The sequence below is a fragment of the Aethalodelphis obliquidens genome, unplaced genomic scaffold (assembly GCF_003676395.1).
Source record: "Aethalodelphis obliquidens isolate GAN/ISIS:26980383/991018 unplaced genomic scaffold, ASM367639v1 scaffold23, whole genome shotgun sequence".
Lineage (NCBI taxonomy): Eukaryota > Metazoa > Chordata > Mammalia > Artiodactyla > Delphinidae > Aethalodelphis > Aethalodelphis obliquidens.
The window spans coordinates 8,816,915-8,842,062 of record NW_020837967.1 but is presented as its reverse complement, the minus strand read 5'-3'; the positions used below and the strand labels follow the sequence as shown (position 1 = coordinate 8,842,062).

Below are 25,148 nucleotides of genomic sequence, written 5' to 3'. Positions count from 1 at the left end.
CCCACCAACCAAAAAAAAAAAAAAAAAAAAAAAGTCAAGTACCTATTACATGGACTTGTTTTACCATTCTCAAATATTTAAATTGGCACACTGTATGTGTCAGTCTTAAAGCCTAAAGCTTGAATAGAAAGGGATTGTGTAAATTATTTTAAAGTAAATCTGTTTTCTAATTCTATTCTGCAGTAAATTAGTAAAACAAACACATTAGGAGTGAAATATTGGTAGTATAGGGAAAATAGTAAAAAATACTTTGAAAACAAGAAATTGCATGGCTTTGATTCTTGTGGCCTGATATGAATTCCTATTCTGTGACAGGGATAATTGTTGTGGATACAATTCCCCTTTAAATGATCTATGAAAATTAGATTTGAACAAAGCTGGCATTTAGACTAGGTCCTACTCAGTGCAAATTATGAAGACACTTGTTAACACTACAGTGGCTGATCACACAAAATGAGAATATAACCGTGCTCCTCTTCTCTATCCCTGGTAACCATTTTAGATTTTACTATAATCTTGAAGTATAAATATGAGAAACTGAAAAATCAGTTACTGGCATTTCCAATCAAATGCTTGAATTCTTTACAAGGGATGACCCTGAGAAGCAGGTGATTTGTCTCAGGAGCTCAAGCTTCTTTTGGAATCCTTCACTGTGTGCTGGCAGAATAATGGCCCCTCCAAAGATGTCCACATCCTAACCCCTATAACCTGTCGAATATGTTAGGTTACGTGGTAAAGGGGGAAATAAGGTTGCTTATCACCTGATTTTGAGATGGGGAGATTATCCTGGATTCTCAAGGTGGACCCACTGTAATCACAAGGGTTCATATAAGTGGAAGAGAGAGGTATGAGAAAGAATCAGAGAGATGGCAGCATAAGAAGGACTCAACCAGCTGTTGCTGGCTTTGAAGAGGGAGGAAAAGGGCCGCAAGCCAAGGAATGTGGGTGGCCTCTAGAAGCTGGAAAAGGCAAGGAAATGGACTCTTCCCTGGAGCCAACCCCTTGATTTTAGCCCATAGAACTTCTAGATAATAAATTTGTGTTTTAAGCCACTAAGTTTGTGTGAATTTGTCATACCAGCAATAGGTGACTACGTGTACCTTTCCTGCTATCTCCTGCCCTCTCTCTTCAGACCCCAGGTACTCTCTCCTATCCTCAAGAAGAGCAGGTACTCTCCCCCTGCTCTCAAGGATTGTGTATGACATTTACATGTTAGTATACATTGACTTAGCACTCATACTTGCATTTTGAGACCTTTATCTAATGGATTCTACCTATAAGAATGTATACGTTGTTAAAGAAATTTAGGAATAAACAAGTAGGTGGAGAACAATGTTTTGGGAAGGAGAGTGATCACAATTTCCCCTAAATCACTCGAAGCTAAAAATCTATTCATCCAGCACATGGTCACCCTTGACTAAAACGAATGTTATGATTTTTCAGGTTTAGCAATCTGGTCTTTTTTTCTTCTCTTTCCTTCTAATGACTCCTTTTTTTTTTTTTTTTTCTGAGCTAACATGAGCTGTATTGATTACTTACGAATAAATGTTCTGTGACAGCCCTACCTCAGCACACACACAAAAGGACTTGGTTAATTTTAAGTTTTTCATTAGTGTCTTAGTGTTCCTCATTAAGAAATTCATTCTTACAAGGAGGTGGAGACAGGCATCATCTATCGCCCCGGAAGGAAGAATTTCAAAACTCTGCCAATGTGGAAAGGAGGACGTGAATTTACCAGGTGTTTATCCTGTTATCTCCGCTAGTACGCATTACAGCTGCCAGTAGTTCGGACTGGCCGTAATCTAGCACTGAAGAGTTCAGGATTTTCCCCTCAACTCCACTGGGACTCTAGTATTTCACAAAGCTGCCCTTCTTCACCTGCACTACGTGGATTATGCTTTTATTTTCTTTACTCAGCAACTTTTCAAGTAGTGTCCTTGACGGCGGTTCTCGGCGTGACCCACTCCTGAGAACCGAAGGTCGGGCGTTGGGTCACCGTTATAACCGGCTTCCTGGTGTAAAACAGGTGACCGTTCTACCGGCCGGGGCCGCCCCTCTTACTGGAAAGCCCCGGGTTTCCAGCTGGACGAAAACGAAACTCTTCCCTCTTCCAGGCGGGGGCTTTTGCTTGTTACCAAAAAGCCTTTCTGTCCTCTGTCACATCACCAAGTGGGGACCCCGCTGTATCTCCGTGACACTGACGCACAGACAGGCTCGTCGGAAGTTGGCAGCGGGCGCGGCCTCCGGCCCTTGCGGCCGGCGGCGTTGAGGTGGGGTCCGCAGGATGCGCTCGCGGGCCTCGGCTGGCAGCTGGCGACTCCCCTGGGTGAACCGACTTCCACGCAGGACACCGCCGCAACCTCGGCTCTTTTCCCAATCGATTGGCTTCCGGGAGTGGAGGCCGCAGGACAGCTTCCGGTTTCTCCGCCCGCCCCTTAGGCCCCGCCCCCGACGCGGTCCTCCTCCCCAACCAGCCTACTTCCTCCTCCCGGCCTCGCCCCTGGCCCCTCCTCCCCCGTTCTCAGACCCAACTCCTTCTAGTCCCCCACCCTCAGGCCCCGCCTCCAGCCACGCTCCTCTTCATCCTCGGGCCCCGACCTCCTCCTCCCCCACCTCAGACCCCGCCCCCAGTCCACCCTCAGCTCCGCCCCTCAACCCCCCTCTCCCGCCCCGTTCTATTCAATTGTTGGATTGTCGGCGCCGCACTCCCTCCGGCGGCCGGTAGGGGGCGGGGTTCGAGCGTGGATTCACGCGGCGTCCCCCGGGCAGGGGCAGGTGCGGCGCGGAGCTGGGCCGGCGGGCGGGCGGACTCGAGGCCGCGGGCGGGCGGCTGCGACGCCGCGTTGGGTCGCGCTCGGCGGGTAGGCCGCGGTGGCCGCATCAGTGCTGACGTGGGGCGACGTGGGCCGGCGCCGGTCCCGGTGGGGCTTGTCGTCCCACCTCCTCGCGTCCGTAAGCAGTGACGAGGCCCGCTACGTAAATCGCTTCGCGGCGGGTAAGTGGCGCGCCGGCCGGCGGGGCCGGCGGAGCCTAAGGCGGGGGCGCCGGAGCGGGGGCAGGGCGGAGCGGTTAGCCCCGGCCGCCCCCGCTGTTTGCCCCGCGCACCCGGCGGGCGCTTTCCGAGGGGCCACCTCTCCGGCTCCGAGGGAGCGGAGGCCGCCGGACAGGCGGGCGACGTGGCTCCGTCCTCTCCCGTCACTCGCCAGAGCCGCCGCCTCCCGGTCCTCGCGGCCCGAGACCGAGCGAGCGGGGCGCTGCCACGGCGCTGCTGGAAGGCGCGCCGCCCTTGTTCCCCGCGTCCCCTTTGCGCCGGGACCAGCCAGCCCGGCAAGGCCCCCGGAGCCGGAGCGCGAACTGAGAGGGACGCGCGTCCTCGGACGTCTTCCCCGCGGTCCCCGCCGGGGCCCGGACCCGGTCCCGAGTGTGAGCCTCTCACGCTCCCTGCGCGGCTCGGGAAGGGGCGGCCGGCCGGCCGGGGTCAGAGCGATGCCGACCCGCGGGACCAGCGTCGGTCCGCACTGGAGGCCTTGTAACCGGGCGGCTCACCGGAGCGGCTTCCGAACAACTTTTCCTTTCCTGCCTAATTCGCCGGGCTGCTGGGAGTGCAGCCACCCTCCCTGGAAACAAACACAAACCGAGATGCGCAGGGCTAGAGGTCCAGTGTGAAGATTAGATTACATGAATAATTCGTGTTCTCTAGTTTTTTCCCCGTGGGTTCCATATTTTTCTCCTAGTCTTGATCCTGCTTTTGGATAACAAGCTGCTTTCCCTTCAAAGTCGTAGTCTTTGAAACTTTGAACTTAAAGGAACTTTTTTCCCCCAAAGAAAGGCAAATTGCAAACAATGTGTTTTGGCCAACTTATGCTAAGTATTAAGATACTGATGTTTAAAAAGCTGCTTATTGATCCAAACGCAGCTTTTCAATGGATTTGATCCTGGATGAGTAAACACTGAAAGCATTGTCATGTTAAGTGTTGGTAATGACACAAACATTTTTGGTGCATCTGTAAATAGTTCAGTGTAAGCAAATGCTTGCCCAGTGACTGTTCAACCTGGAGTCGCTTTGGTGAGTGTGAAGTTGTAATTACACGGATGTTTTGTGTACACATTTTATGAGTGTATGAATAAATTTTTATTGAATGTGTAAACACAAAGGAGCTCTTTAGTCTTTTTGTTTTCACATTGTTCCAGCAGTTTACTGAAATTGGGTGAGTTTAACAAACTCCAGACTCCATAGACTACTCTAGTTTCCTATTGGGGCAAATCACTACATGATTAAAATATGAAATCATGTTTAAAATTACGCACATTTCATGAAAAGTAAGGAAGAGTTTCAGGTTGTTAACATACGTAAGGAACACTGACTGAATCTTTACCAGTATAGACGTATATTCCTGATCCTGTTTTCCCCAACCTGGTATTCTCTACGGGTTAATATTCGGCCAGAAAAGTAAGTCAGGTTTATTGTTGAAGTGGGTAGTCTATTGGAAAGTGCTTAAATGTCTTGTCCCATTTAGGTAGACTTTTAAACATAAAACTGAACAATGCAAACACTTAACAGTTGAACCATTGATGTTTTGACATGCAATCAGTATTGGTCATTAAGGAAATAAACCTGAAATGTCTTTGAATTCTGTTAAGTATTTCTACTTTATTGAACTGATGTCGACATATATAAAAGTCAACTTTGATAATAGCAGTGTGTGCATTGAATACAATTTCAATATTATCAGTACAAGTATATATATATTGTAAAAGTATAGATTTCAAGGAAAGTGTTTCTCATTCATTATACATATGTAGAAGTAAACATTTAAAATCATTTTGTTAATTTCATTTTAAAGAGCACAGGGTGTTTAAAATACTTTTTACCATGGGAATCACACAATAAAGAGTGCCCTGTCTTAAAAGTAAATCTCTCATTCATGGGTTTTCTTTTAATGATGCTGTAGGATATCCAGTAGCCAATAAGGGAGAATGAAGAGGAAAACCTAAGGATGACATTAGCTGGGATTTATCTTAATATTACTCATGAAGACAAGCCAAGTCTTACTGGTATAATAACAGTTATAGCAATTTTTTAAAATATCTAGTTTGCAAATCTTGACTGACCTTCCCAGGAGTGTTATGGGAAATTACTGGCAAGGTATATGTGAAACAATTTTGAGTGAAGGCATGAGCTAGTAGGTTATTTAGCACTGTTTAAATAACTATCTCACTGGTGAAGAAGGACGCTTGCCTCCAAGAAAACCTTACTAGCAACTTTTTGTGAGGCTCTTTTGAAGTCTCTCAGTTCTCCCCAAATGGGAAGCATCTTCATGCATACTTTCTGAACAGAAAAGTACAACCAGACCAATCAAATGTCAAAATGAAACCCTGTGAAATTTTAACAGTGGGGTTCATGTGATTCTGACATTGTTTACTTTTGAGAATTCCAGAAAACAAACTCAGTTTCTTCAAGGTTATCTTAGTGAAGTTTTTGTTTTTGTTTTTTTAACTCAGCAGATTTAAAATTAGACCATCCTAACTCAGAATGTCAAATGTCATAGAGTTGTGTTCATATTCTCAAACAGCCTCTTTTTTTTCATTGGTAGCACAAAAATTATTTTTTTGCCTAGAAATGCTTAGGAATTTATATCCTAGCATTGATTATGATGAAAGCTTCCAGCTCTGGAATTGGGGCAACTATATATCACGCATAAAGACACTTGGGATGCTTTTGCACCTCTTAAAATTGATGGAGGAGTTAAATTGAACTTATTTAGGCATGTTTCTACACTTAGGTACTAGTTTTGTTCATATACACAAGATAGGACCAACCTAGGTAAGTATAATAATGTTGAAATTCGTTTCTGTGAACCTTAGCTAATTCCAGTGTCTTATATACTCTTTCCCAGATTTTCTAGTTAGTAGTCGATGCAGTTGTACTTTATGTGTAAATAAATGTTTTGAAATGTACTTAAAGTGCGGTAATGAAGTGTTCTGTTGAAAGAAAAGCCCTACAATGATTAGCCAAGCAAATAACTTCCCCAATAGATTGAAAGTTATGTTTCCCTTCATGAAATGGGGCCGGGGCTCGGCCTGGCAGGGTGTGCTTGGAAAAGTGGAGATAGGCCATGACTATTTGAATTTCATTTTTCATTTCCTCCTTAGCAGTGGATTCTGCTGTTCATTGACTGAAATAGACGAAAGCAGGCACCAGGTGGGGAATGAACCGAAAAAGGGATGCTTGAATAGTTAATCCTTTGGTGATTTTAGTAAAGAGTTTAGATTTCTTAAATAATAATGGGTATCTGAAGCAATTAAACTGGAGTGACCTTGAATCTGTATTAGAATGCTGCCTGATTTTCTGTATGATTCATATTCAAAATAGTAAAGACAATATTTACAAGTGTTTCAAATAATTATTTAGAAGAACTGTTCCTGGCCACTTCTGTTTTTACACAAAAGTGTAAAACTTGTTATTTGAAAGTTATTCTAACTTCACAAAGATTACAAAAGTTTGAAAGTGGCATAATTTCCTTATACTACTGTATTGCTTTGTTTTTCCTGTACTAATCTCCTTCCCCTAAAATGCATAATAACCATAGGCGCGTCCCTGTCAACTTCACATACGTGGCGTTTTGTAATTACAGTTGACTCTTGAGCAGCGTGGGAGTTAGGGGCGCCGACTGCTGCTCAGTTGAATATCCCTGTATAACTTTTGACTCCCCCAAAACTTAACTACTAATATAGCCTGCTGTTGACCAGAAAACCTTACCAATAATGTAAACAGTTAAAACATGTTTTCTATGTTGTATGTATTATATACTGTATTCTCACACTAAAGTAAGCGAGAGAAAAGAAAATGTTAAGAAAATCATAAGGAAGAGAAATACATTTACAGTACTGTACTGTATTTATCAATACCATAAGTTTATGAGATGAATCATTTGTCTGTACCTACATCAGTATTGTCATATGATACAAAACACTGCAGATGTAATATGTATTACTGACACTTGACATCAAAAATGAAAAGATAATGTGAAAAAGAAATCTGTATTTATTTATAGGTAACGATTCATACATTAATAGCGCAGAAGCAGCAATATGATTGCCTAGTGTAATTGATACGATTGCTTCACGGTAGCCTAGCCCAAACACTAATGAATGAATCATTGTAGAAATTTATGGCATACAGTATTACAGTCATATTCATATTACAGTATTGGAAACATTGTTACTTTTTTTAAAAAAACCACTTACCTATGACGATAGCTGATTTGCAGTTCCTCCAACTATGAGAGAGAGGAATACTGTACAGTAATGTAGTTCTTTGAAAGCAAAGTTATAAAACAGTAAGAAAACTAACACATTATTTTTATTAAATATCACCTTATGCCTGTGTAAGGATAGACTAGTATCTACATATATTTTACACTTTCATGACATACCTTTTTCTTGTTTCAATAATTATAGGCTATGAGTTTCATCTGTGAGTTTTTCAACTTATTGCAAATCTCCAAAAATTTTTCCAATATATTTTAATTAATTTATTTATTTGTTTTTATTTATTTTTGCTGCGTCGGGTCTTAGTTGCGACACGCAGGACATTTGTTGAGCTGTGCTGGATCTATCGTTGTGGCGCGTGGGCTTCTCTCTAGTTGCGGCACGTGGGTTTTCTCTCTCTAGTTGTGGTGTGTGGGCTTAGTTGCCCCCAATGACAGGTGGTATCTTAGTTCCCTGACCAGGGATCGAACTCGTGTCCCCTGCATTGGCAGGCGGATGCTTTACCACTGGACTACCAGGGAAGTCCCTCCAATATATTTATTGAAAAGAATTTGCATATAAGTAGACCCATACTGTTTCAAACCTGTGTTGTTCAAGGGTCAACGGTACTTCTCTCTCCTAGCTAGCCTCCCTTTTCCCAGTTTCTTAATTGACTTGGTTGAGGAGGACCAGCTTTACAATGTAAGCTTCATATTCTTCTCCTACTTTCTTTCAAACCTTACTTGCTTTGCTACTTAAATCATAGTTAACCTCTGAGGATCTTCTACTTTCCCAAAAGGCTAAAACCTTTCTTCATCCAGAACTCAAGAAACAGATCATACTTTTCTGTGTTCTTTCTCTTCCTGCTTCCGTTAGAGGTGTACTTCCCTTTATTCCACGTTCTTTTCTTTTTGTTTTGACCGTGCTAATTGCAGTGGGATCTTTATTTTGCCTTTCTTGCAAAAACCATAGCTAATAAGGGGTAGAACTCAAGTTAACACCCAGATCAACCTCCAGTGCCACACTGTTTATATTGCACACTGCTATGCTACGACCACTAGACCGTGTTGCCACCTCAGGAATTGGGGACAAGGGAAGTGGGGAATGAAGAGAGAGGACTCCTGGATAGGGTGGCTGTGCCGATGGTGATGTCACTCCCCAATCGAGATAAAAGTACAGCAAGAGGTGAGATGCAGAGCAAGGGAGTTGAGGTTAGTTTTAAACGTATTAGACTTGAGGATCTCTGAAGAAACCGTTAAGAGATGTCGAATAGGCAGATACATACAGGCTAGAGCTCAGGAGAGAGAGGTCCAGGCTGGAGGTGAGATTTGAGACACATCAAGAGGAGATGAGGCAGCCTAGGGGGAGAGTGTGGAGGTGTTTGTGACTGAAAGCCTGGGAATACCAGTACTTAAAGAGTGGGCCAAAGGAGACTAAGGCGAAGGACTGGATAACTTGGAAGGGAAACATGAACGTGGTGTCCTGAAGCGTTCAAGGAGGGCGAAACTTGGGGAGTAGGAAATGCTGTAGGCGTGTTGAGGGCAGGGACTAAAGATCATTCTTGAAGATTTGGCAAGCAGGTGATCAATCAGTGATGACTTCTTAGAGCGTAGTTGGAATGAAATAATTCTCTGATGAGCCTGAGTCAGGATCAGGTTTATCTGATGGTCATTATTCTGTTGTGAGGCTAGTCATTTGCTCTCTTGATGTCTTGTGATGGGGTGGCAGGAAGCTGAGACTGTCTTCAATGCTGGCAGCCTCTGGGAAGAGGAAATGGGTGGCTGTTCCCAGACTTCACCAAATACCTTTTTCTACTTTTTGAGTTCTGAATCATAATGTATTACTTACTCAGAAATTAAACCAAAGAATATGGTATTTCCAGGAGAAATTGGGAGTTACTTCTCTCTTCTTATATGGTGCCGTACTCATCATTATTATTCAGATAATATTATCATTATTCCTTGTTTAAACATCTGTCTCCCTCATTAGAACCGAAGCTGCTGGAGATCAGGGACATCTTGTTACCTGTGTCTTGGTGCCAAGCACAAGGGCTGGGGTATCTTGGGTGCCAATCACTGTTTAATAAATCAGTAGCCCCTGCCCTCATGGTTACACAGTTGTTATGGAAGATAAGATGTCCCCACATAAAATGCCAGTGTAATATAACACAGAATAAGGTTTAATCTGAATGAATGTCACCATCCTTGTTTCTTGTTCATGTTGTAGGTTGCCTGGTTCAAGTGCCTTACCTTTCCACATTGTCGCTATGGTTGTGTGGGGGCAGGTGGTAACAGTAACCATTGTCCTGGTGCCCGTAGTAAGTTGCAGCACACTTGCCTGCTGACTCAGTTTCCAAATTGGGTGGGATGGTGTGACATCATTTTAGAGAGACCACTTAGGAGGGAACCCCGGAAATAGCATGTTTGTTGCCAAGCATCTCTGTTGCTGGCATAGACGCCTGGAAGGAACTTAGGGATGCGGGTGTTGGTCCTTTCAAATCTAAAACAAATTGAGGGCTCACTGCTCTCCTTTTGTCTTTTTCTTTGCCAACTTTACTTCATTCAGCATGTCAAATGTGTATTTTAAAGAGATATTAGTAAAAAAAAAAAGGGGGGGTTTAATTGCTAGAGTGTCTAAAACAGCTTTTTTAATGGATTAAAGGCTATCAGAGGAGATTTTAAAGGAACGGTTACTATTTTGTTTGCAGTTAAAATTCTTTGACAAAACCCAGTTTTGAAGTTAAGGTAAATGAAAACTAGTTGACAAATTTGTTTCAGTGGAATGAAATTTGAGAAAATGATAGATTCATTCAGTTTATTAAGTGATTATTATTTTAAAATAGAGCTGATACTTAGGAGCGATTTGTAGTGTGTGTGAAATGATTTAGGCAGCACTGCACTCTCTTCAGTGGAAAATGATAAGTAGCACATGATTTAATTTTTTGGAATTTTTTCCTAAGAAAATAAGGCAATTGAATAGTAGTAAGTTTGAAAAAAATACGGAGTTGTTTTCACCTCTCTATGCTGTTTTTTTGTTTTATGGAAATTAGGGTATTCTGGGGTATTCTGGTGTAGTTTTGAGAGATTTTAATTTTTTTTAAATAAAATCTTATGATCTGCCAACTCGACATTATAATTTTACTGCAGGATAAATAAAGAAGAAAACGAAGGAGCAAAGCATTGACTACAAATGTCTTAATAATGAGCAAGTGTGGCAGGAAAAAATATATTAAAACAAATCTAAGGTAGGTGGATATATTATTTTTCTATTCTTTTGAAAGTTCTACTTAGAGAGCTTAAAGTTAAAATGATGGATAAATTAATGGTGTATATCTATGTACCATACATATGTATGTGTATGTGTGTACATATATATACACATTATAATAAAAAATATAATAATATGTACTCAAATTGCTCAGCTACTCAATTAGGGAGTTTCTCTTCCACCATGTGCTGTGTGAGGCAATGCAGAGGATAGGTGGATATTCACGGGCAGCTCATTCTAAGCTCTGGCCTTTCCAGTCAGAAAGGAGATTGCACTTAAGGATGTGGACAGAGTTTTCGTTTTTCTGCTTACACTTGTACCTGAAGTTGTAAAACAGAGGGAAGTCTCTACCAAGCGTTTTACAGAAATCCAAATATTACTTTTCAGGTTTTCTTTTAGTTACTTTCAGAGACATTCTGGTTCATCCATTGGGTCTAGCATCAAAAAGAAAATGAATTTTCTTTGACAGTTTTGGTAAAACTATTTAAAAATAGATAATAGAAACAACTTTAATAGTTTTTCCTTTTGCTGCTGGATCTTATTTTTAAAAGAGATGAAAATTTTTACAAGGGTAAATATAGTTGCTCTGCAGTGTAATTTGTCTTTGCAAATTGGATACAACTAAGTAAGATTTTAGAAGTTATTAGTTCACTATACACTTTAATTATAATTAGGAAACTGCCTTTGTCTTATTTTTCATTTAGATATTTTTGGTCTGTATTCCTTTTCTCTTCTTTGTTCCTATCTTTTACGAACACTTTCCTGGGTACTTATGATAGCATTTCTTTAAAATGTTTTTCCTTTTTCTTCTGGTTTTTCCTTCCATTTAAATATCTTGTGTGTTCTTGAAACATAGGTATGCTGAAATAACTTTGGTCATTAATTACCTCAATATTTCTATAATTGTAAATATCATTTTTACAGATATATTCCTTTGTATTCATTTCTTGAATGTATATTATACAAATCATATACAGACAGTACTGTACTGTTTGTTGTAGTTCAGTATTTTGGGGAGTTTTTGCAGTATGACATAGATGTTCTACTAAAGGCCTAGAAAATAACAGTAAGCAAACATACAATTCTACCCCCAACCCCTAAAAGTAGTTCACCCTGGAAGTCTTTGAAAATTGTGCTACTGGATGGATCCTATTCTTTTAAAACATTAGTTATATTAACACTTACTGAACTGAATCCCAATATATTAAGAAGATATTGGGATAACATTTACTTTTCTGTTGAAGAAGAAAATGGTTTGCCAATAATATAAAAAAGATTTCAGAAGAAATATTTAGCTTTCATAAGAAAAGAATGTTACTACTTCCATTAATCATTTATAAATTTAAATATGCCCATTTTAGCAAATCCTTATCTGTTCTTTAGAATTGTGGAACTGAATGTTTGCCAGTATTTTGCTTACTGTTAGCTTATGGTGCTTAATGGACTTTTTAATTTGTTTTAGTGTTTTTATTGTTTTATCTCATATGTTTTTATTTTTAAATATTTTGTAATTTATATTTCCTAATTGGTCTTTTTCTGTCTAATTTGGATTTGTTTAAGATTAAAATATTACATAATTAATTAATTTATAGATTACTCTATTAATACTAGTATAACTATGATTAAAATTTGTTACAAAAAGTGAGATTTGGGGGAAAATATTGTATGTACACCTCTTTAATTTTCACTATAAAGTATGTAAGTGAATATACTTTAAAGTATGAAATCTTTCAAATCTTTCATACTCAAATCTTCACTCATACTTAAAGTATGAATCTTTCATACTTTAAAGTACGAAAGATTAAGATGGATCTTTCTCTTACACTTTTTAAATAAATTCCATCAGGACTACTGAGGCTGACTTACAGATGTTAGTGTTGATGGTACATCATTTCCAGCTGAGGTCTGGGTCCTGTATTTCCTGCTGAGTTAGTGTTTGAAAATACCCAGTACAGTGCCTGACCCATGTTGAGCACTTAAATGTTAGTTGAATCTTCAGCCCTGAGTCCTGGCCTGGGTTGGTTTTTAGTGGGTTTAGGCGGTGGTACTGGAGAACAGTTGGATATAGATCAGCAGAATGAACTTAGTTGAAAATGACAGAGTGTGTAAATTGGTAGTGCTGACCTTACTCTTCTGTAGATGATTTTTACCTTCAAATAAATTGATTTAGTATCAAACTTTTACTGAATGACATGTACTGGGCACTGTACGAGGCACTCCAGGAGAATAAAATGGGATAAGATTAGAGTCTCTACATCCTAGTGGGAAAGACAAAGCATATCTAAATGAAGATTGTGACAACAGTTGCAGCATACTCAAAAGCACAGCATTGGTTAAGATGTATCTAAACGGGACTACTGCTCAGGGCACTGGCTGTGGAAGGACCCCTGAGGTCACAGTCACAAGACCTCTTGTTCACCCTCTATCATGCAGTCTATTGTGTCCTCTGTAGAAAGTCACTTAATCTCTCTGAACCTTATTTTTATCATTTTAGTAACACCTAACAGTTGCATAGTCTTCCAGAATAGTTGATTAATTGGCTTATTTAATGATTATGGTAGATTCTGTACTAGGCACTGGGAATACATTGAAATCTAAGATGTGGTCTCTGTTGCACACACTGTGCTAGTACTTTGTGGACAGATGTGATATATGCTAGACAAGTGCTGAAATGGAGGGGATTGCACAAGATGCTTTGGGAACTCAGAACAGCGTAATTGTGCCCAAGGCTATTAAAATAGGCTTTGAAAGATGGTGTCCTTGAGCCAGGCTTTGAAGAACGAGTAGAAATGCGCCTGTTGGACGGAGAAGGAGTGAAGGGCATCCCAGGAACAGGGAAGAGCAGATATAAAAGATTAGAATTGGGGGAATAAGATGTGTATTTGACCAAAAAATGGCTCATAAGGAGGCTGGAATGCAGAGTGTGGGAAGGAATGGGGTGACTGGAGATGAGGCTGTAAAGATAAAATGAGGTCACATTGTGAAAGAAATTGAATGGCAGTTTGGTTTGGTAATTGAGAATATGAACTTGGAAAAAGACCTTAGTTCGAAACCTGGCTTTGCCACTCAATACCTTTGTGGTAAAATCAGATTCTTAACCTCTTTATGTCTCCTTTTCCTCACCTCTAAAAGAAGAACTAGCTATATTGCCCTTATAAAGTTGTTAAGAATGAAAACTAGTAGGCACTTACCACATGGTAAGCACTTGACAAACGGTAGTTGTAGTTAGGATTATTGTGAGAAGTTTGGGTTTTATCCTGTAGTCAATAGGAAGCTCCTGAAGAGTTTTAAGCAGAAATATGTTTCAGAAAGATAACTGTCGGCAGGACAGTGGTGGCAGAGAAGAGGACTGAATTGTTCTTTGGAAGGTAGAATCATCCCACCTGCTGATGGCACTGTAGGGAATGAAAGGGAGAGGGTTTCAGGATGACACTCAGGTTTCCACTGGAGCAGATGGATTGAAGGTGGGGCCCCATTTCCTGAGGTGCGAAACTCAGAGAAGGAACATATTTGTGGAGGAAGAAAAGGAGTTAGTTTTGGACCCATTGAGTTTGAGGTACCTGCAGGACATCTATTTGGAGATGTTAAGTAGGCACTTGGATATGATTCTGGAATTCAAGAGAGACCTCTGGGCCAGAGATCTAGATTTGAGAGTCATAAGCTTAAAGCTGGTGCTTGAATCTAGAGAAATGGATGATATTACACAGGGAGAGATTTGAGAGTGAGGCCAGAAGGCTAACCAGAGTCCTAAAGAATGCAGTGTTGAAGGTTAACACCAAGTAGGAGAAGGAATTGGCAAAGGAGCTTGTGGAGAAATTGTCAGAGAATCAGATGAGAGCAGAAAATCAGTATCGTGACCTCAAGATACCCAAGAAGGGAGATGTCAGAGGTTTTGAGTGCTGCTGAGGGATCAAACAAGATAGGACTTAAAATGAACATTGGATTCAGTGACTGAGATAGATTACCCCTACTAGAGAAGTCTTCGTGGGGCAGAAGCCAGTTAGGGGTTGTCTGGGAGTAGGCGGGAGGTGAAGAAATGGAGATAGTGTTGGCAGTTCTTTAAAGTAGCTTAGCAGTGAGAGGAAGAAGAGAGGTTTGAGAGAGCAGCTAGAGAATGACTTCCGGTTCAGTGGTTGTGTGTGTGTGTGTGTGTGTGTGTGTGTGTGTGTGTGGTTGGGGAGACTTGAACAAGCTTAAATCTTGGCAGGAGGAAGCCATTGGGGAGGGCAGAGGGTAATTGTTAGTGTAATGCCCCCATAGCCTAATGAAGAGGGATCCCAAGGACAGACAGGAATTTAAGTCTGGGGAGTTGGAAGCAAGGGAAAATGCAGGTGTAGATGTAAGTGGATTTGTTGATTTGGTGGCAGGAAGTTGAGGGGGTTCTCATCTGAAACAGGAGGCAAGGTCTCATGTGGAATGTGATAGTAGGTGAGCTCAGGGATTTGAGAAGAGGGAGACTTGAAACAGTAGCAGAGAATGGGAGAGTAAGCTTCCAAGGAAGCAGTAAGATTGCTGCTTATTTGAGGTTGAAAACTGGATTCAGTAGCCTTAATAATATTCTCTTTTTAAATTTTGTTCAGTATTGTTCATTGGTGCCTGCATAGAGGAGACAGAATAGGTTTTATCTGAGATTGGTATTTACTAAGCAGATAAAACAGAAGGAAAAGGGACAAGGAATTTAGGGTATTGGGAAACAGCAGTTAAAATGAGAAACTATGGATTCTAAGCTGAGTAGGACGGGATGTGAAGAAAGGAGGAGGCTGATTGAAAGGGAGAAAGTAGTGGTCTAGAGATCAGTGTGGTGGAAATACAGGCGTGATGGGAGTAATTGAGGGTGGGTGTGAGCTGGGAGGATAGGATATTGGTAGAGTGGGATGTCAGAATTAATTATTTCAGAAGTGGAGCAGGTTTGGACACTGACAAGGTCCAGTGTACGGCCAGCCCCTCAGGTAGAAGGCTGTAGGGGAGGGAAGAAAGTCATTAAACCGAGGCATCAGGGTGAGGGATGGGTCCTTTGTTTTGAGGGTGGAACATAACACAGAACATAACACAGAATGGTGGAGAGGAAAGCTTTTTTAAGTCAGGTGCCAAAGTCTTCAGTGTCAGTCCTTGAAAGCAGAAGCTGATGATTATCATATGGATGAGTAGTATCGGATGGTACACCCAATTACCTTGAGGCTCCGTGAACAAGAGTTTTTATGAAGGAGCAGAGGAAGCACAGCTGGGAAATAGTGGGGATCAATGAGGATGCCAAGTCAACATTGGGATCTTGATTCAGTGTGGGAAGACAAACAGCTCCCTCTTGAGGGGGGGTGTGGGGGGTTTTGGGAGTTCCAGACAGCACATTGCAAAGGCTTTGGAGGAGAACAGGAGCGAGCAACTGTATTATGGGGGGAAAGGAAGCACTGGTTATGAGAGTGAAAATGAAATGTGGGAGGAGCTTGTATCTTTGACAGTGGCTGGGGAAACCAGAATGTGAGATGTTAATGGATACGATTCTGGCATAGGTGAAGGGGCATTGCAGTTTAGTCATGGCTTACAGGGGACCTTACTGTGATGTGTGAGTGGACGGTAGCAGTTGTGAGGAGCAGCAATGCAGCTGCTTGGTCCAGTGCTGGGATAGGAGGTTAGTGGATGATGCCAAGTGTGGCAGGGAGGATGAACGGGGGTGGCGGGGAGGGTGGTGCTGCTAACCTTCCATTTCTGCCTTTCCTCACTAGGAGGCTCAGGGCCTCATGGCATCCTGATCTGGCTGGTATTTAGCTATATGGATTTTTTGGTAGTTGGTGTGGTACTGACTCACATACAGACACATGATTCTAACTTTGGAGTTTGAATGGATAGTGATGCTCTTGACTGAAAGAAGGAATATAAGAGAAGGGATAGGTGTCTGTGAAAACTCCAGGTTAAGTTGCTCACTGTTGGGGGGAAGCACAAATACAGATTTGGGAGTCAAATGCATCTAGGATTGAGGAAGCCATAGTATGTAGACTGAAAAAAGTAAAAGGGCAAAGGATTGAACTCTGGGGAATACCCAGGAAAAAAAGGGAACAGTGAACGTGAGTGCATGAAATAGTGTGTATAAAACACTTTCATGTGTAAAAGAGTTTGAAATGTTTAATAACTTACGAAGTCTTTCATTATATCTCAAAAAACAACTCCTGAATAGCTTAGGTTTACCTTTTTAAGCATTAGTGCTTTTTTTGGTGGGAGTCTTCCTAGATTCTATTATGTATACTCCTCTTTCCTTAAATTATACAAAGTATAATTATTTTCTTTCTTAATGACTCAGGATAGTTATTGTAAATATCAGTTATTGAATTTTAACTCATAAATTCTTCAATTTCCTGAATATAAAGAACTAGGAGACTTTACCCTGTATGGGCCCAAATTGCTACACACTTGGAATTCCTTTTTTAAAAAATAATTTAAAAAAATTTTATTAAAGTATAGTTGATGTACAATATTATATAAGTTACAGGTGTACTAATACAGTGATTCACAATCTTTAAAGGTTCTACTCCATTTTTACTTATTATAAAATATTGGCTATATTTCTTGTGTTGTACAGTATATCATTGTAGCTTATTTTAAACCTAATAGTTTGTACCTCTTAATCCCCTACCCCTATTCTGTCCCTCCGGCTTCCCTCTTCCCACTGGTAACCACTAGTTTGTTCAATATATCTGTGAGTCTGTTTCTTTTTTGTTACATTCAGTAGTTTGTTGTATTTTTTAGATTCCACATATAAGTGATATCATGGAGTATTTGTCCTTCTCTGTCTGACTGATTTCACTTAACATAATACCCTCCAAGTCCATCCACGTTATTGCAAATGGCAAAATTCCATTTTTTATAGCTGAGTAGCATTCCCCTGTGTATACAGACCACATCTTGTTTATCCAGTCATCTGTTGATGGACACTTAGGTTGCTTCCATATCTTGGCAATTGTAAACAGTGCTGCTGTGAACATTGGGGTGCATGTGTCTTTTCGAATTAGTGCAGGGGGTTGGATATACACCCAGTAGAGGGATTGCTGGGTCGTGTGGCAGCTCTCTTTTGAGTGTTCTGAGGACCCTCCACGCTGTTTTCACGATGGCTGCACCAACTTACATTCCCACCCACAGCCACACTTGGAATTCTTGACCTGTTTATTATATTCTGTATATTTTCTCCTCCCCTTACCCTATTTCCAGCTGTCACTTCTTATATCCAGTATGTTTAGAAACCAGATAAATGAGAATTGTATTTAAAATTAAATTGAATGGGTTTAGAGTACCAACTAGGTACTCCTCATTTTAGAAGTTTCAGTTTACGAACTTTGGGCCATTTGTTTTGCCTGTTAACAGGTAACTCTTGGTTATTGTCTCGTTCTTGACTGAATTCTAAGATATCAAACAGTTGAAACGTTGTACAGTGTAGACGCTGAAGGACCTAGAGTAAAGGACCGTCTGAGTGATGTGGACATTTCTTCTCTCCAGAGTATTAAAAGCAGTTCTTAATCTGGATCCCCCCTGCCTTTCTGGCCATACTTTCACCTGTCTGCTCTGCCTTTTCCCCGCTAGATGTAGATAGGCTCCCCCGAGGGCTCCCCCACGCCTCACCACATTCCCTACTACAGTCGGCTACTCTATTTTCCAGACATTCTCCGTATTTTCCTTCCTCTCATGGTCCTCCTGTCCTTTTCTACCTGGTGAAATGCTTCTCATCCTTCAGTATACAACTCACATGGCCCCATCCTCAGGCCCACTTCAACATTCCTTCCTATGTTTTCCAAAGCATTTCGTACATAACATCCTTCACACAGTTTAAGAAGTGTTCATTACTGGTCTAACTGATAGAATTTACCAATAAACTAAGTTTTTCTCAAATTTTAATATATATCAGAATCTCTTGGATGTAAAAAATTAGACCCCTCAGAAAGTTTGAATCAGTAGATTTGGGGTTGAGTCTGGGAATCTGCCTTTTTTTTGTCTTTACAAGTGTATTTGTTAATTCTGATACAGGTTGTGCGAGGACTATACTTTGAGAAACCAGGGCCCAAGTGGTGAATGATTTCCTTCAGGGCAAGGACTGTGACTTAACTTTTGTATTCTCAGGGCCTGTCATGTATTGTAGATGGTGCTAAAGGAATGTTCCTGAAGTGGGGAAGGCCTTTCAGCGTGTAATGTTTGAGTGGAGACTCAAGTTCTTGGCAGAGCCTAAAGAGAGCTTTTTTTTTTTTTTTTTTTGGCGGTACGCGGGCCTCTCACTGTTGGGGCCTCTCCCGGTGCGGAGCACAGGCTCCGGACGCGCAGGCTCAGCGGCCATGGCTCACGGGCCCAGCCGCTCCGCGGCATGTGGGATCTTCCCGGCCCGGCTCGCAAACCTGTGTCCCCTGCATCAGCAGGCGGACTCAACCACTGCGCCACCAGGGAAGCCCCTAAAGAGAGCTTTTAATAATGGTGTAAGAAATAGCATAAGACAACATTTCTCAAGTTCTTTCCAAAACACTTCTGCTAGGACTTGCTTTGTGGGAAGAGGGTCTAGGGGAGTCAGATACTTCTGGAAAATGCTGCCTATTGGATCTGCACCCTCCACCCTTCTCAAGTCATACTGAAATATTCAAGCTTCTGAGAAAATTCTGCAGCAAAGAAACCCTTTTAATCCCGGATATTTCGACCTCTAACTAAGCGTTTCCCCCTTACCCTCTTTTCTCAGATAATACCTTTTCATATCTTGCAGAATTAAGTGTTCTAGGTATTCTCTTTGGGAACTGCTCACAGCAAAAGTAGAACCGCAGAAATTGGCAGTTTTTGCAGGGGCATGGCCTCTACTTACCTAGAATTGGGCAGTCCATGTTGGGAAATAATAAGAAAAGAGATAAAGGAATTGGGGAATGTTGAGGGAAAGACATTTTTTCATAGTAGACTCTAGATTTTTATTTTTATAATTGCTCTAAATTGTCATGTTCAGTTGTAAGTATTAAAATGTCTGAATAGGGAGAAGTAATTCTAGGTGTAGTATAGACTACAGCAGACAGCTTTGAGAACAGAAGACTTGAATTCAGGTAATGTTTGTTGAAATGCAAAAGAAGGTATTAAGTAGATGAAGGATCTGTAGGATCTGGTTACTAATCAAATCTGGGAAAAAAGATCTGGACATGTCAATTCAAAGTTCTGATTTACCTGCATACTTTCTGCATATATATTTAGTCTACTAAGGTGAAAAAAACACACTATATTATTGACAACTGAAAAGATATACAATAGCAGGGAGTAGTTCCTATAAGTTTTTGGAATTTTATTTTGCTTATTTTTTGTTTGCATTTTATATTTTCTAGTAGTAGGGTAACATTATAATATGGTTTACCATCTATCTAGAAAGAGTCTATATAGAAATAATTAACTTAAATTGAAATTATAGGCAAAAAGATTATTGCATAAGTTTTTCCTGGAAAAATTAGATTCTCCTCTTTAAGTAAAGGGAGAGCTGCAGGACAAATGGTCAACTCTGAGTGATTCAATTTGACAGGCTTTTTTATCAGAAACTATTTAGTGCTGACAAAGCAGATACATCTTTATATTGTAACACATTTAATTTAGACAATGTGGAAGTTCTTTCATATTACATCATAATGTAAAGCAGGTTTATTAGGCCGTGAGAGTCATAGAATATTTAAACTTCATGTAAAATATAAAACCTAACTTTATCACTAATTTATTCAAGAGGGCTTAAAATAATTATCAAGGAGGCTTTATTATAAGATTAAAATTTTTTTAAAATAAACTAATTCCGTGGAACATTTTGTAGTGCTCCCTTGGTAATGTTCATACCCAGTGAGCAGAGAAGGTGCCTTTAAGTTTGGAGAGTTAGGACTCTGCCACTGAGTCTATTTCTTGAAAATATAAAGTAGTACAATTGGATGATAGAAATGAATATCAATCAGAAAGCCAAGTGAAAACAGATATTTCAGATATTCAGATAGGGCCTTAATACTTCTTCCTTTTTATTGTCTTTCCAGACAAATGACCATGGAAATTGACTCTCAGCAGGATGGAAGTATACCAGATTCTGTGGCAGAGAGCGAATCTGCTCACATGCAGATGCAGACTGGTCAAAATTCAATCCCCACTTTAGCTCAGGTAAACTTAATGTAGGCAACAGGCAGGCACCAATGAAAATTAGCCTGTATGGGAATGAGAATTGTGTGCAGATTCTGTTTTCTTGCAGTTGGTCTTAAGTTTCCCCTATTCCCCGGTTATCAGCCATTCTTACTGATTTGACTTGGAAGAGAAGATATGTGTTTGAATTACTTTTGCATTGTAACAGACACTATGTAAAGGAAAAACAAAATCCCCTCCATAGTATGTATGTAATCCTAGTATCCATAGTATGTAATCCTCAATTTATTATTCGAGAAGTTCAGTACTTCCACATTGAATTCAATTCAGTAGTTTTATATTCTTAGCTATAAAGATGGCAGAAATCTTGCCATTTGTCCAGTGTATATTTGGTTTAATCTTTACTTTCTTTTTAGTTAGGTCTTAAACTTTGAATTAGTTTCATTTAGAGACCACTGATATGAGTTAGTTTTGTTTTTCAGCTCTTATTTTTAGATATCTATAAAAATATGTAGTAAAAACAATCATATTTATTTAGTTCATCAAATACTTACTGAATCCTTCCTGTATCTAGGCACTATTCTAGATGTGTGGGGTATGTATTTCCTGGCCTTGACATCTCACGGTTTAGTGGGGTAGAGGTGTTTGAGGGGTAATTCTCGCTGTGTAAGAAGTATTGTGGGGAGGGAGGAAGATGCAAGAGGGAAGAGATATGGGGATATATGTATTCATAGAGCTGATTCACTTTGTTATACAGCAGAAACTTACACAACATTGTAAAGCAATTATACTCCAATAAAGATGTTAAAAAAAAAAAAAAGAAGAAGTACTGTGAGATGTTACATAGGAATGATTGAGGCGTGCAGCGGGGGAGCAGCCGGTTGACCAGGAGTGCTTTGTAGAGGATTTTACTTTTGAGCTGGACACAAAGCGTGAGTAGAGGTTGACGGGTGGATTCTAGGCCAGGGAAGAATGTACAAAGGCAGAGGATGGGGGTGGGAGCTGCAGCGTTGAGGCCAAGTGGAGCCGCGTGTCTGGCCTGGGAAGTTGAGCTGGTCAGGGTAAGCAGAGGGTAGTAAACATTTGGGAGCGTGGACCATCCTGTGTTCTAAATGTTCCTGAGACATTTTCCAGTGTTCACTGTGTTTAAGACACCAGCGACTGTGTGCGGGTTGGATGGGGACCTCAGCGAGCTGGGAGCGGGTTGGGGGGTTGGGGGGTGGACATCATTTGAGTGGCATCATGGTGATGTGGGGTGCGAGCAGTGGAGAGACTCCTGCAGTATCTTGAAGGGAGAATAGAAACGACCGGATGGCTGCCTGGAGAGCCCTCGGGAGCGCCAGGCACCTCCTGGGTTGTCTCCGGCCAGACTGGCTCCTGTGAGGCCTCTATTTTCCCAAGACACCCACGCACCCAGCCTGCTTTTCTTTCCTCTTTCAAGTTCCTGACACCCACTTGCTCCCTGGGGTTTTCTCCTCACAAGTGCTTTGTGGAGCTACATCTCCATGGCAACACCCTTCTTTGTTACCCCGGAAAACAGGCATTCAGACCTTTGCTATTTTTTAAGAAAGCAGCCTTTTTCTTATTAAAAAAATGCATGTTCATTGTACAGAATTGATAAAATGTGTATTATTAGAAGAAAATTAAAGCTAACTATAGTCTTAACATCCAGAAATTTAATTGTTGTTAGCATTTTGGTGTTTATCCTTTAGTCTTTTTGTCTGTGAAAATAGAAGAGAATGCACATATATCTTTTGGTGAATTGGGGGTGTTCTAGAGTTTTTATAACTATGATTCTTGGTCTATAATTCTGCCCTTTTGCTGAAGTGGTAGTTGAAAGCAAATCTTCCTTCTGCCGCCACTTCTCTCCCTTTAGGTACTGGTTTCCTGTCCTCCACACACGCAGTTTCCTCCGGCCTTCTGGGCCTGCACAGTCAAAACAACAGATCTCCATTGTCTAACAGTGATAGTTGGCAGTTCTGAGGACCTTCAGCCTGGGTGACACCCAGCCCTGTGAGCCTCAGTCAGAAGTTGCTAAAGAGGTCAAGTAATACGAAGTGCAAAAAATAACCTTGGATTTATGAGGTTTTGGAATTGAATAGGTCCAGTGGACAGAAACCTAGCTTTAGTAGGTTAGAGAATAAATAAGAGGGAGAGGAAATTGGAAGTATAGATTCTTCAAGAAGTTTTTCTGTGAAATAATAGATAAAGATGGGTCTGTGAAACAAAGGAGTGAGAACTGGGGTGTGAGAAAGCTGGGAGTGTTAAATAGAATAGAAGGGGGGAATAGAGGCTTGTGAGAAGGCTGAATCACAGAACTAGAAAAAGGCCGCGGTTCACATTCGCAATGTTTATTCCTTCCTTAAAAGTCTCAAATATGTCAAATGTGGATAGTCATTAAATCTGGATAGCGAGTTCATTGACCTGCTATGTTATTCTGTTTTCTCTATATTTAAAATAGTTGATCAAAAAATAAATTATGGTTTTTGTCTTTCACATACTAGGAATGTTAAGAGATTAAGAAGAAATCTGTATGCTGAGTCATTGATTCTTTTGGTTAACTAAGAGTTATCCTCCATGGATATGAGGCCATAAATCCTCTATGGATCATGATGTTTTGCAGAATTAGGACACAGTTCTTAGCAGTCAGAATTTTCTAAACGTAATTATTAATTTAGATTCTTGTGATGCCTGAAGCTGTTTATTTATGAGTATTCATTATTATTATGCAGTATTATATAATAGAAGGATTAGGAAATCAAACTGAAATTTTATTAAGCCTATAATGTATGCTAAAAGTGACTGACTCTTCTGAATAATTCGCAATGTCATTGTATGTACTTGCCACTTACTTCATTTAAACTAGAGGATTGTGAATTCTCAGATGTTTTAGACTTAAGTTCAGGTTTGTATAGAGAGGAATTTATAACAGTTACTTTCCTTTTTACATGGTCTAATTATCATTAAGTAGTGTCGGAACGAAGGGTGTAACCAGAAGGTTCAGGGTGTAACCAGAAGGTTCAGCGGGTTTGATCCTTTGCCTCTGGTCATTTGATAGTGGTAGTTTGAGTATCCTGGCCTTTCCAGAGCTTCTCTGTTAATCAAGTTAACACTGAAAATTGTCCCAGTTACGAAGATCTGAAAACTTGAGCTTGCTCTTGGCCCTCACACCTCTGCTCTGCTGACTGATTGAGGGAGGCTGGAGTTCTCAGTTTTCAGTTTTTCTGTTTTATAACTTCCCAGATATCAGTGGAGCCTTTCGCTTCTAACTGTATCCAATAGTGAATAGAAGTCACGTGGTGACAGTGTCAAAGGGCTAGAGGCTGGAGTGGCAGATCATCGAGGTTAAGTACTGTGACTTGGATTTCTTCTTGCCTGAGTTAGTTTTTAAAGTAGATTTTTTTGTTTGTTTAATTGAAGCTGGAATCTTGTCTGGTAAGTGTATGTGTTGATACATATATAAGACTAGATTCTACCCCCATCCCCACCCTTCCCCCCTGGAAAAACTCTTGGTGGTAAACGGAAGAGTCTATTTTATATAACCAAGCCAGGAGGAAACCCTTTCCTAAAGCTAAAATGGTGAAAAGCAAAATTACTGTATATACAGGTAGTTTTTAAAATAATACTTACAGCCTTTGGAAATAATATAATCCTTAAATGGGTAATGGGAAGTTATCATTTCTTTTGTGATGAAAGATTTCAAACATATACAAGAGTAGAATAATTCTCCCGCATATATATGTAGAAACTTAAAAATTATTAAGATTTGGTAGCACTTGCTTCATTTATCTTCTTTTTTTTCTTTTTGTCGAAGAATTTTAAGCAGCTCTGCAGATCTCAGACATCATGTCATGTCATTCCTACTTTCTTCTGGGTATGCAGCTCTTAAGAGGTTATGGACATTTTCCTATATAACCAAATGTCATGATCATACCTAACAAAATCGAGCATAATTCCTTGGTATAATATGCAGTCCATGCTCGCATTTCCCCATTCATCTCACAAATGTGTAATCTACTCTGAAGGCAACAGTGGTAGCACCTTGAACTTTTCTTGTTCCACGTCTCTTGGGAATTGATAATGCTGCCATGAAACCCAGGGTGAGCGCGGTAACCCAGGTGGAGCCTCAGGAGAGGATGTGCTATCTGGAGCTTCATGCCTTATAGCTGCTGATGCAGCCTGTGGCCTGAGTATGACACCTCAAGTTGGAAAGATAAATAACCCTATTTTGTTAATGGCCAATTCTCAAAGTTTCAGCACAGATAGGAAAGGAAAGGTGAAAGGAGCAGAATCACAGGGGTCATAGAGCTGGAAGGAAACTCGAGATATCAGGGTCAGCGTAGTGCTTCGAGAGAGTTAGTTCTAATATAAAATTTAACCTTTCCGAGAACCTCTGTATTTTTGGAAACAAGGAGACTCTGTGGAGCAGAGGAAGCCACTAGGGAATGTTGTTCAGAGATTATACTCTGCTAACCTACTTTCTTTTTTTTTTTTTTTTTTTTTTCCTGCGGTACGCGGGCCTCTCA

At 40.7% G+C, this 25,148-nt stretch overlaps 2 protein-coding genes across 24 annotated transcripts in view; both read left to right on the top strand.

The window, feature by feature from the left end:
• The first annotated feature begins 2,284 nt into the window (after positions 1 to 2,284).
• On the top strand, positions 2,285 to 3,666 carry LOC113628204 (ESX-1 secretion-associated protein EspI-like). The gene is made up of 2 exons (XM_027121488.1): positions 2,285 to 2,721; positions 2,961 to 3,666. Exons 1-2 carry the CDS (start codon positions 2,285 to 2,287, stop codon positions 3,664 to 3,666), a joined length of 1,143 nt encoding a protein of 380 aa, XP_026977289.1.
• Positions 2,658 to 25,148, top strand: part of CREM (cAMP responsive element modulator) — a 66,042-nt gene continuing 43,551 nt past the window's right edge. For 2 of the 23 annotated variants that reach the window (XM_027121721.1, XM_027121705.1), the window contains exons 1-4: positions 2,770 to 2,995; positions 6,154 to 6,202; positions 10,398 to 10,495; positions 20,523 to 20,643. In XM_027121721.1, coding sequence (XP_026977522.1) covers positions 10,452 to 10,495; positions 20,523 to 20,643 — 165 coding nt within the window. In that variant the 5' untranslated portion in view covers positions 2,770 to 2,995; positions 6,154 to 6,202; positions 10,398 to 10,451. Of the gene's footprint in view, positions 2,996 to 6,153; positions 6,203 to 10,397; positions 10,496 to 20,522; positions 20,644 to 25,148 lie in introns of all 23 variants that reach the window. The other 21 variants (XM_027121723.1, XM_027121717.1, XM_027121714.1 and 18 more) reach the window with 20 other exon arrangements.

What these genes read in the sequence shown, in the direction of transcription:
- LOC113628204 (XM_027121488.1), top strand. Translation starts at nt 2,285, where the DNA reads ATGCGCTCGCGGGCCTCGGCTGGCAGCTGGCGACTCCCCTGGGTGAAC. An exon ending in CGCACTCCCTCCGGCGGCCG is followed by an intron (nt 2,722 to 2,960) that starts GTAGGGGGCGGG and finishes GTCCGTAAGCAG; the next exon opens with TGACGAGGCCCGCTACGTAA.